Genomic DNA, 13,453 nt, shown 5'->3' with positions numbered 1-13,453 from the left:
GGCTTTTTTGAATGCCTTTGTATGGAATGCCACATGTTACAAATTTTATATGGCTGAGCGCCCAATTTTATATGCCTTTAAATATTATTGGGCATGCAATAATGTTATGTGCAATCAGTTTTATCCTTTCAAGGTTACATTAAGATTGGTAAGGGTGGGTCCAAAACAGCCTTTTATCGTAGGGCTAATTGGGCCCTGGTTTCCCAGGTGGCTCAGCAGTAAAGAATCTGCCTGCCAATGTAGGAGGCACAGGTTTGATCCCTGGGTTGGGAAGATCCCCTGGAGGATGATATGGCTACTCACTCCAGTATTCTTGCCTGGAGAATCCCATCAACAGAGTAGCCTGGCAGGCTATATAGTACATGGGGTCACAAAAGAGTCAGACACAACTGAACCACTAAATAACAACATTCTGGGCCCACTACTCAGGCAGTATCCTCCTGGGGACACTACTCAATACCTTATGCATCAGAAGGTCCTTCCCTGCCTGGTGGTCACATTTTCCCTGGTGGTAATATAGTCCCAGCCCTATGTAAGTTTTAGGAATTGTTAAACTTACTCCCTTCCTGTGATTCTTTCTCCCACTTCTGGTATTTTCCATACACATCTGCACAAGTCAGCTCTCAGCCAAGACTTGAGGAGATCTTTCTGCACATCTCTAGGGCTCACCTTCTCTTTCTGTGCACCTCTAGTGTTTTTCCCTGAAAATTCTATTAATAGTCATCATAGTGGTTAGTGTTGTTAGTGGCTAGTCGTCTCCGACTCTGCAACCCCATGGACTGTAGCCTGCCAGGCTACTGTGCCCATGGAATTCTCCAGGCAAGAATACTGGAATGGGTTGCCATTTCCTTCTCCAGGGGATCTTCCCAACCTAGGAATGGAACCCAGGTCTCCTACACTGCAGGCAGATTCTTTACCAACTGAGCTACCAGTGAAGCTGCCCTTCCCTCAAATCCAAGTCTATCCTCTCAGCCCAGCAGGACATCCCAGTTCGATTTGGATGCCTCCCCTGGCTCTGTAGACTGAACCATAGTTGGGCTCCTCATTGTTCTCCTTATTTCAGGAATCACCATCCTGTGTTGCTTGTTGTTTAATGTCTGAAATAATTGTTATATATATATATATATATATAAACACATATATTTCATTTTTCTTATTTTTTTAGGCAGGAGGTAATTCTGAGCTTTGTCACTCCATCATGTCCCAAAGCATGAATGTTAACTGTGCTCCTCATCTCTCTATTCTCCATGGAGTGGTGAAGTAAAGGCGAAAGTGTTAGTTATTCAGTCATGTCTGACTTTTTTTGACCCCATGAACTGTAACCCGCCAGGCTCCTCTGTCCATGGAATTCTCCAAGCAAGAATACTGAAGTGGGTTGTCATGCCCTTCTCCAGGGGATCTTCCTGACCCAGGGATTGAACTCAGGTCTCCCACATTACAGGCAGTTCCTTTACCATCTAAGCCACCAGGGAAGCCCCCATGGAGTGATACTTACTGTCAACAGTTTAGCCACTGGGCAAAGCAAAGCACTTACATTCAAACCTTGAGCCCATGATGGACCCTAGCTTCTCCTGGATCTTCTCCCTCACACGCTTATGCATGGCCAGAATCTCCCACCCAGCACTCTTCTGTTCTAAATGAAAACCCAGTCTCCACCTCTGGAGGCTGCATCCTCTTATAAGCTACCCAGCACCACTCCAGCCTTCTCTCCCAGCACAGGTAATTCTCGGAAGGAAAGAAGGCACAAAGCATAGGCCAGAGTCAGATTAGACCTGCCAATGGTTCTTGGCAGTAGGCAGTGCCAAGGGTAGGTTGTCAGTGTGGAAGACAGCAAGGGAGCAAGACCTAGGAACAAAAGGAAGTATTTGCCATATGGAAGCTTGGCAAGACACATTCTTTGAACCCAAGGAAGTAATACCTGATGTTCAATAGCAAATATGAATGAGGCAACCCAAAACATACTGAATGCCCAAATGTGTGATATAAACAAGTCAAACTGGAGTTCAGAGGAGAGAACAAAGGTGAGAGGACCTCTCTGAGGAGGTGTAATTTAAGCTGGGTCTGGAGAGATAAGCAGGTTGACATTGGTGGACAGGTAATCACCTGGAGGAGGAATGATGTGAGCAAAACAGCAAGAAAAGGAAATGGTTCTGAGTAGAGGCTGACATGACAAGAATCAAGTTTAGGGAAAATTGGTAGTCAAATGGTCTAAGTTGAAACAAAGAGAGAGACTGGAAATGAAGACAGCTCAAAGGCTGCTGGAGCAGCTCATGATGGAGGCAACAGGGCTCTACACCAGCATGGGAGCAGTGGGGTGGGGGAAAGGGGGAGAGGGGCAAGGCATGCCCAGACAGCAATCAAGGGATTTGGTAATTAGTGTCAGACATGGGCTGAGGACAAGTGCTGTCTTTCCAAAATCGGTCCTTGAGCTCTTGAGTCAGTCAGTCACTCAGCCAAGATTTCCAACACCAACAACCTGCCCCAGCAGGACACTAGGCTCCAAGACATATACAAACATGGACAGGACACGTGCAGTGTGACGGAGGACACAGACACCAGCAGAGTGTGCTTAGTCGCTCAGTCATGTCCAACTTTTTGCAACCCCATGGACTGTAGCTTGCCGGGCTCCTCTGTTCATAGGATTCTCCAGGCAAGAATACTGGAGTGGGTTGCCATGCCCTCCTCCAGGGAATCTTCCCCACCCAGGGATCGAACCCAGGTCTCCTGATTGCAGGTGAATTCTTTATTGTCTGAGCCACGATACTGCTGTGCCATCCACATCCAGGGTGAGGACCTCCAAGCTTCACTGCACACTCCAATAGTTACAGCATAATCATAGTGCAGCTGGTGCCCTGGCCTGTGGGTTTTCATTTATAAATCATTCCTGTGTACTACTGCACTAATGCATTCTATACATTATCAATTTTTTAAAAAATTATTACAAAAGAATGAGATCTCATACACATGAATGGAATTTCTAGAATTTGCTTCAGCACCCCCATGGTTTCTGCACCTTACTTTGTGGACCTCTGCTCTAGACATCTTGCAAAGATCAATTCAACCTCTGTGGCTCTGAAAGCAACAATTATATCTCAGCATAACTTTAATGATTCTTATTTTTGTTTTTTGTGTAGGCTGGCCTGTGGTTTACAGGAGACGAAGATATCAAAATTCCAGAAAATCCTCTTGAACCCCTGCCATTCAATAGGCAGGAGCATCTTATAGAGGTAATTACTGAGGTCTTTTTTAAAATGTGTATGTGGCACCATATCACAGTAACATTGATCAATTTCTTGTGTAATTAGTCTTAGACTCCATCCCCATCCCCTGTTCCTTTAATGTATTCCCAAAGTGTAGAGTTTAATATTCACCCAGGTGGCACTAGTGACTAAGAATCTGCCTGCCAATGCAGGAGACACAAGAGACTCAGGTTCAATCACTGGGTCAGGAAGATCCCCTGTAGAAGGAAATGCCCAACCCACTCCAGTATTCTTGCCTGGAAAATTCCATGGACAGAGGAGCCTGGTGGGCTACAGTCCATGGGGTCCCAAAGAGTCAAACAAGACCAAGCAACTGAGTATGAGGCTGCAGTACAGAGAAGTCTGGAGAGGAGGCAGGGGTCAAATCTTAAACAGTCCTCCTGTTAACTCCCTGTGTGATCTTGGACAATATCCTTAAGCTCTCTGGGCTTCACTTTTCTCATCTAGCAAATCAGCTGTTACTGAGCATATTCTTCACTAAAGGTCCTTACAATTGTAAAAGCTTTGGATAAGAACTGCCTTTTACCCATATGTGCCTTCGTTCATTTCTCTTTGATTTTGACTAACTCATGTAACATTCCAAGAGTTTGCATACCCATCAGATTATTATTATCATCAAAAATATTATCATCATTATTGGGTTGGCCAAAAAATTCATTTGGGCTTTTCATATCATGTTATGGAAAATCCTAAACAAACACTTTGGCCGTTAACTTCTATCATTAACTTCTATCCCTGAGGCCACAATAGTATACAAGATCTTAAAATCTGAAAACTATTCTGACTTCAGTATAAATGTTAAAAATATGAAACTATATCCAACACAATGAAGTTTGATAAGATATGAGAAACATTGAACGGTAGATTCAGACATGACAGCAAGCTATGTGTATTGATTAATCAATTCAGCCAGCCATTAGTGTAAAATTACAATGCAAAATTGAACACAACTTGTTGTAACATGAAAATGAGCAATTCTCTTCCATTGGATGCATATTTCAAGCATCTCTGCTAGATGCTAGCAGGAGAGCAGGTGAAAGAAAGGGGTCAGTTACCAAAAAAGTTCAAAACATGAGGCTGGCAGTTGTGGGGCAGCTTTTTGTTTTGGTTGTTGTTGATTGTTTTATAACTCGAGGACTGAGTTCAATTCTCCTGTAAAGCTTTGGAAAGCATATCTATATAGAAATAGGTTCTTCATTCCGTGGGAAGAGGCCAGTAGTCTGAATAGGATGTCAAGTACAAAGCACTTTCCTTTTCTGCGAGAAGTTGTTAGAAATGTCCATCACAGCAGAGCCTTTCAGTTGCTCATGGAGCTGCTGAAAGCAGGAGGCAGCCTATGCTGGTCAGCCCTAAGGACTGCAAGGCAGGGAAGCCAGAAAGGCCTCTGGGTGCCAAGGAGGAGTATGGCTCCCATCTGCTGCTGCCCAAACTGCTGGAACAAAGTGTGCAGGGGAGGGTAGAGGCAGGACCACAAAGTCTGAGAAAGATGTGCTCTATGGGGAAGATTCATTAGAAAAGACCCTGATGCTGGAAAAGATTGTGGGCAGGAGGAAAAAGTGGCAAAGAGGATGAGATGGTTAAAGAGCATCACTGACTCAATGGAGAGTGAGTCTGAGCAAACTTGGTGAAGGACAGGAAGCCTGACATGCTGCAGTCCATGGAGTCGCAAAGAATCGGACATGACTTGGCAGCTGAACAATAATGGGGCAAAGGATGGCTGACAGATGTGTGTGAGAGTGTGTGTGTAGTGTCCAGAGGGCAGAAGGGAGTGGAATTTTCCATGCCTCTCTGTCCCACAGACTGGATGCTCAACATTACATAAATCTCAGCACCCTTCAACTGGGACTAGAAGCACAGATGCCATGGCTGACAAGCTGTGAGGTCTTGATGGAGTTACCTAACCTCTCTGTGCCGTGGTTTTATTTTCATCCTTTGCTGCTGGGGTTGTTGTACAGCATGAGTTCATATATGTGGCCCTTTTAGAACAGTGATCAGCACACAGTAGGCCCTATGTAAGTGTCAACTAAACAGAAGCTAACCATGCTAACCCTACCTGGTGAAACAACCCTTAATGGTTAACATCCTAAAGAAGTTGCACAAAGGGAAAACATAAAACAAAATAATAAGTTTACTTTTTGGCCATTATTAGAATAGTAAAGACCAAATTGGGGGAAAACATCCCATAAATAGGAATTCTAAGGGTCAGGAACCCTGGGCTATGTTCCAATTCTGCCAGGAATCACCGTAGGACCTTGAACTGGAGGTTCTTTCACCTGCCAGGGCTTCTGCATGGTCTTAAGAGGGCTTAAGAAGAGGGCTTAAGTCTAGGGCCACACCCAGCTCTCCTGCTTGTCACCTGTATTCTCTATGATCCAGGACTGGCAGGGCTCCTGGATACAGGTCATTGTCACTGTCCATGAGTTCTGATGAGTCCCAGGCACTGGGTGAAAGGTCTCTTTACATCCAAAAAAGGACCCCTGAGACATGTGTGTGTTGCAGTCACATCCTTGTCTCCTCACAGTGACAGTGCACTTCCTTATAACTGATGAGGCTCAGCCACGTCCTGGCTTCCCAGCTGGCCACACAATACCAAGTGTTGTAAAAAATTTACAGGAGTATCCTGAGAAAAGGCAGTTTAATTCATCATGCTCAGATTCACACATTTTTTGGTCATAATCTCTTCTCCACATCTTCCGACATGACAAGCTGATGATCTCACTGAAATTGATGGCTCACCACAGTGATCTCAAGATCTTGTTTTTGCTGACTGTATACAGCTTCTCCATCTTCAGCTACAAAGAATGTAATCAATCTGGTTTTGGTATTGCCCATCAGATGATGTCCATGTGTAGAGCTGTCTCTTGGGTTGTTGAAAGAGGGTGTTTGCTATGACCAGTGCATTCTTTTGGCAAAACTCTGTTAGCCTTTGGCCTACTTCATTTTGTACTCAAAGGCCAAACTTACCTGTTACTCCAAGTATCTCTTGACTTTCTATTTTTGTATTCCAATCCCCTCTGATGAAAAAGACATCTTTTTTTGGTGTTAGTTCTAGAAGGTCTTGTAGGTCTTCATAGAATCCAGTTAACTTCAGCTTCTTCAGCATCAGTGGTTGGGGCATAGACTTGGATTACTGTGATGTTGAATGGTTTGCCTTGGAAATGAACCGAGATCATTCTGTCATTTTTGAGATTGCACCCAAGTACTACATTAGGAACTCTTTTGTTGATTATGAGGGCAGCTCCATTTCTTCTAAGGGATTCTTGCCCACAGTAGTATATATAATGATCATCTGAATTAAATCCATCCATTCCCATCCATTTTAGTTCACTGACTCCTAAAATGTCGATGTTCACTCTTACCATCTCTGTTTGACCACTTCCAGTTTACCTTGGAATTTACAATTGACCTAACATTCCAGTTTCCTATGCAATATCATACTTTACAGCATCACTTTTTTTTCACCACCTAACACATCCACAACTGGGCGTCATTTCCACTTTGGTCCAGCCTCTTCATTCTTTCTGAAGCTATTTCTCCTCTCTTCCCAGGAGCATGTTGGACACCTACCGACCTGGCGGGGGTGTTCATTTTCTGGTGTCATTTCTTTTGCCTTTTCCTACTGTTTATGGGGTTCAGAAATACTGAAGTAGTCTTCCATTTCCCCGTGCAGCGGACCTTGGACTATTATCGTTTGTTGAAGCCAGACTTGTGTTTTGAAATACTATTTGCTGACAAATCCCAAGAGTCTATTTCAACCCCAAACCTCTCTCCCAAACATGAGACTCCTAAACAGAGCTGCTTATTGGACCTCTGCACTTGGATGTTCTAGCAGACATTTCCAACTTCCCGCATCCGAGTCTGCGTCCCTGACCCCCCATCTCCCCACCCTGCTGCCCTGCCCTCACCCAGAGCCCTCGGCCTCTTGGTCAGTGGACATTCTGACCTTTCTATTGGGCAGCCCCAAACCCTAGAGTCATCCCCAGTTCTTTTCCTTTTTTTTTTTTTCAAACTCTCACATCCAATCCTTTAGGAAGCCTAGGTAGTTCTACCATCAAAACACAGGGTTGATTGGTTCCAGGACTGGCTGCTGCAGAATTATCTTATAGGACTGAGAACTGCAACTCCAAGAGGCTGCCTATTCCCTGCCACATGGCCTTTTTACAGTTTGAGATTTGCTTCTTCACCAACAGGAGAGCATCTCACTGGCTTCAAATCCCTAATCTCTGCCTTAAGACCTTCCTTAAAAACAGTCCTTTTTAAAACACCTCACATGATTAAATCAGGGCCCAAGTTTGGGGTCTCTTTTGATTAACTCAAAACCCATTGATTAAGTACCTTAATTGTCTGCAGAATCTCCTTGCCTTTACTCCTGGGAATGACTTTCTCATCAAATTTAAAATCCTTCACACTCAAGGGGAAGGGGTTATACAAGATATGTATTCAATGTACTTATGTATTCATGTGTATGCACATATGTATGTACATATGCTAAAGCTGAAACTCCAGTACTTTGGCCACCTCATGCGAAGAGTTGACTCATTGGAAAAGACTCTGATGCTGGGAGGGATTGGGGGCAAGAGGAGAAGGAGACGACAGAGGATGAGATGGCTGGATGGCATCACTGACTCGATGGACGTGAGTCTTGAGTGAACTCCGGGAGTTGGTGATGGACAGGGAGGCCTGGCGTGCTGCGATTCATGGGGTCACAAAGAGTCGGACACGACTGAGTGACTGATCTGATCTGACCTGATGTATTCAATGTATATGTATTCACATGTACGTATATATATGTACTCCAGGGGGTGGGAAACTTCAAAGCCTTCTTAGAATTCTTCCCATAACAACATTTTAAATGATCTTAAGAATATAGCAGGCCTTACCTTTTTTACATGTCTCATCCACTGATTTAAAATCAAGCCTGTGTAATTAGAGAAGGAGTTCACATATCAGTTCACTTTATTTTTTCACATCTTCCTTCAATATATCATATTCAGCCTCTTTGTTAATAGAAATAATGTGTTGCACCTACATAGCATTTTCAAGAGCATTTCAGTGGAAATAATACTAAACGTCAAGGATTCATATGAAAGAAATGGAAGATAAGCATGAAAGGACAATGCCATGGTTATCTATTGGTGTCAACACCCTTCTACCCCACGTCCTGCTGGAAATCCCTGAGGAATTCCAGTGACAAGTGGGAAGAGGAAATAAATACAAGGTCCTGAAGGAACCCAAAAGCTGGATCATGACTCTTGAAAAATCTAAGGCTGCTTGACCATCTGAGCCTGGCTCTGTGCCTGATTGCAGCAAATACTCAGTGAACTTTTGATTAAGGTAGGACTGAATGATTGAGCTTACAGAGCCCATTGACCTCAAAAATTCTTTTCTGCTTCATAGCATAACTTTATGCTATGAAGTTTAGTGTGTGCTATGCTTTAGACTTTAGTGTTTTCCTATTAAAGTTATTTTTATTTAAATTTGCATTAGATTTGTCAAATATCAGGAATTTATTTTTCCAATTTGTCATGGATGTCTAATTGAATTTGCTAATAGTTGTAAGGATTGCTAGTAATAAAGAATGACATGATGTATAAAACAGATAGCTAGTGGGTAGCTGCTGTGTAGTATAGGGAGCTCAGCTTGGTGCTCTGTGATGACCTAGAGGAGTGGGATGGAGGGGTCAGAGGGAGCCTCAAGAGAGAGGGCATACAGCTGACACACATTGTACAGAAGAAACAACACAAAGTTGTAAAGCAATTATACTCCAATTAAAAAACTTTTTTTAAAGAATGACATGCTATCTCTAGATCTAGATACTTGCTTCTCAAAATGTAGGTCAGAACTAGCAGTTTCGGAATCCCAGGAGCTTGCTAAACATGAAGAAACTTAGGCCATCTACTAAGCATCCAGAAAAGAAAGAAAGAAAATGTGAAAGTCGCTCAGTTGTGTCCAACTCTTTGCAACCCAGGCCAGAATACTCGAGTGGGTAGCCTTTCCCTTCTCCAGAGGATCTTCCCAATCCAGGAATCAAACCCAGGTCTCCCACATTGCAGGCAGATTCTTTCCCAGCTGTGCCACAAGGGAAGCCCAAGAATACTGGAGTGGGTATACCCTTTCTCCAGGGTATCTTCCCAACCCAGGAATCAAATGGGGGTCTCCCACAAACATCCAGAACCATCTACTTAATTAGAGGCTACATTTTTAAAAGGTTACTAAACACACATGTTTGAGAAGAGCCAGTCGCCTCCCGGAACAGAAGTCCCTAGGTATTTAGGTGTGGCCTGTATGTCCCAAGGTTTGGCCTGGGCTTTGCCAGGCCCCAGAGGATGATATTAGATCCCCAAGCACCAACTCTTCATGCTGTCAAATGCATGAGACAATGCGTCTAGAACTGACTGGAAGCTCAGTCATTCAGGTTGTGGGAGAGACTTGCTGAAAAAGCTGGTATTCAGTGATGAGCACACTCTTCCTCTAGGATGGACAGACGGGTCCTTGCTCTCTTTTTCTACCTAATATGCACCACTTTAATTAGCACACGCATCTTATCTGTCTCTTCAAGCCCATGGACTGTAGCTCACAGGGCTCCTCTATCCATGGGATTCTCCAGGCAAGAATAGTGGAGTGGGTTGCCATTTCCTACTCCAGGGGATCTTCCTGACCCAGGTATCAAAGCTTCATCTCTTGTGTCTCCTGTATATATATATATATATATATATATATATATATATATATATATGTACGTGTATACACATACACATGGATATTGTCTTCCTCTTTCTGACTTACTTCGTTCTGTCTAATAGGCTCCAGGTTCACCTACCTCATTAGAACATCAGAATTTTTAGAGCCCTACTTTTTTTTTTTTTAATATTTAGCTTACTTTTCAGTTAATACCATTCATTACATGTTAGTTTTAGTAATTCAGTCCTCAGAAAATGACCTTATTCCAAAACCCCTGGAGAGATTCTTCATTGCCCGTGCATCCACTTTCTACCCGATGGTTTGCGTTCTCTCTCTGGCTGAAATTCTTTTTTGTGTGACAGTTTTTCTTTAGGTTGTTTGCTGACTGTGAGAAGGATCCACCCCAACTTGACTACACGCAGATGCTGCTTTATTTTGCTTGCCATCCAGACAGTACAGAAGGGGTCTACAGGGCCCTCAGCGTAGCCATTGGGACTCACGTCTTCCAGCCAATTGAAATGCCTCATCCTGTTGCAGAAAAGGTAATTGTGTTCCAGAAATGGACTAGCGCTGGGGTCTGGAGGGGATCCCAGAAGATTCTGAACTTTTCCTCACACACTGCTTTACTAGGTCTTGGATAGACTTGGCCTTACTCAGTTGGATTAAGAACTTGGGGCCAACACTCCAAAAAAATGCTTTGGTAGTAAAATCCAAAATTTGCTCAAAGTTTCTCGGTGGAACCAAAATTGCTCTGTCGGGGACAGTCTTTATTTTGCATGAAGTGCTAATCCTGATAAATGAGAATGAACTGGGTATTCATCCAGGCTGTTTGTCACACCGTGTGGAAATTCTATGTAAAACAAGTTCAACCTTCGAACATATACCACAGGTTTGTAACACTTGATAGGGTTTCAGGCCCAAACTTGGCCACCTAAGGTGCATAGGCAATCCTTGTGTCACTTGCCTCCAAGGACAGAAAGCCTTAATGTCCAATAAAACCTCACATCCCACCGTAGATTTATAAAGGGTTAACATTCCCTGGCTTTGTTGGGGGGCAGGGCGGATAGAAAAGTCTCAGAATAGGGTACTGACTTATGAGGTGCCCACTGCTCTGACTTTTTAGTCTGCATCAGACCTTGTGAGGGGAGCTGTGGCCCTCATGGTGGAACGCTTTCCTCTGTTCTTCTTTGTGGATACGGAGGGCAGAGGGATACTATGCGTCCAGACTCCTCAGATATCCCAGCCGCAGTTCTTTTCCTTTCATACAAAAAATATGCTGGGTTCTCTGAGTAAAAATGGGAAGCTCCTGTGATAGCTTTCACATCCCAAAAGACATAGATAGACCCTCTCATCTCCAAATGTCAGCCCTGGGCAGATGGCCAGGAGGAACTCCTCCCCTTCTATCAGGACCAGGGCGAGGCTGGACTATTATCTAGGAAGCTGACAGCTCAGGGCTTTTCACCCCAGTGCTCTGTCAATGCAGCATTAACACTGACTCAACAACGCAAAGCTCAGCAACGAGTTATTGTTATTCCCACTCGGGAATGCTGTCTTCCTAGACCATAGGAGGGCCGCTTACATTTTCCCACATGGATGACAAGCCAGATGCCGTCTGCCTTTACTTGGAACTGCTTTTGCCGCTTTCCCAGGGCTTCCCAGGTGACGCCAGTGATACAGACCGTGCCTGCCAATAGAAGAGACAGAGATGCTGCGGGTTTGATCCCTGGGTTGATCCCATGGAGGGGGAAATGGCAAGCCACTCCAGTATTTTTGTCTGCGAAATCCCATAGACAGAGGAGCCTGGCAGGCTACAGTCCATGGGGTCGCAAAGAGTTGGACACGACTGAAATGACTTAGCACGCACACACGCAGGGGTGTTTCTGCATTTCGGTATGGATTGCGCCTCCTTCACCCATCTCTGGCATGGATCATGACCTACCTTGAGATCTCTATGAAATGTCTGTCCTCTAGGAGACCTTCCCTGACTTGGAGTGGTGGCAGCACCCTGCCTGCGTTCCCATAGCTCCCTGCGCTTCCCGCCTCACAGTAACCCTCACAGATAACTGCTTTACATGGTCAGCTTCCATTCTGGGCTCTGGGCCCCCGGTGGTCAGGGAAGGGCCATCTGTCTTGTTCTGCATCCTCAAACCTGCATTCCTGAACCTGAATTACTGCTATAGAGCTCAGTAAACACATTTCATTGAGTGGAACAATTAACTCACTATTAGCTTTGTAAATTATACCCTTTGTGTAGTCCTGTGATCTGCAAGGGTTACAAATCCAGTTGCCCATACCCATACAGGGCTTCCCTGTTGGCTCAGACTGTAAAGAATTTCCCTGCAATGCAGGAGACCCGGGTTCAATTCCTAGGTCAGGAAAGTCCCCTGGAGAAGGAAATGGCTACCCACTCTTCTTGCCTGGAAGATCTCATGGACAGAGGACACAACTGAGTGACTGACACTTTCACTTTCACCATACAATAAAGAATGGGAGGACGAGGGAATGATGGCCCGAACACAGAGGGAACACAGGATAAAAGACAGATTAGCATGGGGCCTTACTGATCCAAAGAGGGGTCTGTGCCTTCTTTTTTGCCCCCTCTGTGTCTTTGCTCTTGCTGTTCCCTCCACCTGGAGCACCTGCCGGCTCATCTCGAAAGGCTCAAGGCCTCTCCAGTATCCAAGGCCTATTTCCTACACCAGCTCATTCATGAAGCTCCCCCGACACACTGAGCACTCCCTCACCTGGGCCCCATTTATATTCAGATCCCTTCTGGCAAGACAGAACCATGCCACACACCCAGGCATTTACTCAATTACTTATCCAGCACCTTGGTGACTTTGGAACTACCCTTGACCTGGGGATAAAGCAAGTAAAGTGAAGGCTAAATCAAATGGTGATGAATGCCACAGACGAAAAAGAAGATAGGGAAAAATGCAGGAGTCTGGGAAGGAGTTGCAGTGTTAAATAGGGTCTTCACAGAAGGTGTCTCTGTGCAAAGACCTATAGGCAAAGGCCCAGAGAGGTGAGCAAGAGAGCCAGGCAGATAGACCTCTGGAGGAAGAGCATTTAAATGAAGACTGCAGTGGATGCAAAAGACCTCACGTGGGGCCGTGCCTGGTGCATGCCAAAGAACCGCAAGTCAGCACTTGCAGAGCACTGAGCTGGAGGAGAGCAGCAGGAAAGGACAGTGATGAGGAGAGGACTCTGAGGCCCCTGGAGGGACCTTGGCTTTGGCTGTGCCAAGAGATGAGATAAGAAGGCACTGGAGCAGCGTCATTTCATTTAAAATGGATGCCCATATAGAACAGACTGTAGGGAGCACAGGAGGGAAGCAGGGCTAGTAATGCAAGCAGGGGGTGGTTTATCTAGTGACTCCTACTGCTGTTATTTCTACTGTGCACTGGAGACAACTTGTTACCCCTCTTTGCGTCCTCTGAAGTAGCAAGTGCTCAGCAATGCACATAACAAGTTCTCCATGAGTGTTGGTAAAAGGGAAGAAAGAGAGGAAG

The 13,453-nt window shown here is 44.8% G+C and overlaps 1 protein-coding gene across 3 annotated transcripts in view; it reads left to right on the top strand.

Moving 5' to 3' along the window:
- SPEF2 (sperm flagellar 2) overlaps window positions 1-13,453 on the top strand; it is a 202,549-nt gene that overhangs the window by 176,318 nt on the left and 12,778 nt on the right. For all 3 annotated transcript variants that reach the window (XM_059878899.1, XM_002696381.6, XM_010816825.4), the window contains 2 exons: window positions 3,135-3,227; window positions 10,304-10,483. In XM_059878899.1, the coding sequence (XP_059734882.1) occupies window positions 3,135-3,227; window positions 10,304-10,483 (273 nt within the window). The remainder of the gene's footprint in view (window positions 1-3,134; window positions 3,228-10,303; window positions 10,484-13,453) is intronic.

The sequence above is a fragment of the Bos taurus genome, chromosome 20, assembly GCF_002263795.3.
Source record: "Bos taurus isolate L1 Dominette 01449 registration number 42190680 breed Hereford chromosome 20, ARS-UCD2.0, whole genome shotgun sequence".
Classification (NCBI taxonomy): Eukaryota; Metazoa; Chordata; class Mammalia; order Artiodactyla; family Bovidae; genus Bos; species Bos taurus.
The sequence above is the reverse complement of the archived record's forward strand: the minus strand, read 5'-3'. Positions and strand labels throughout refer to the sequence as shown.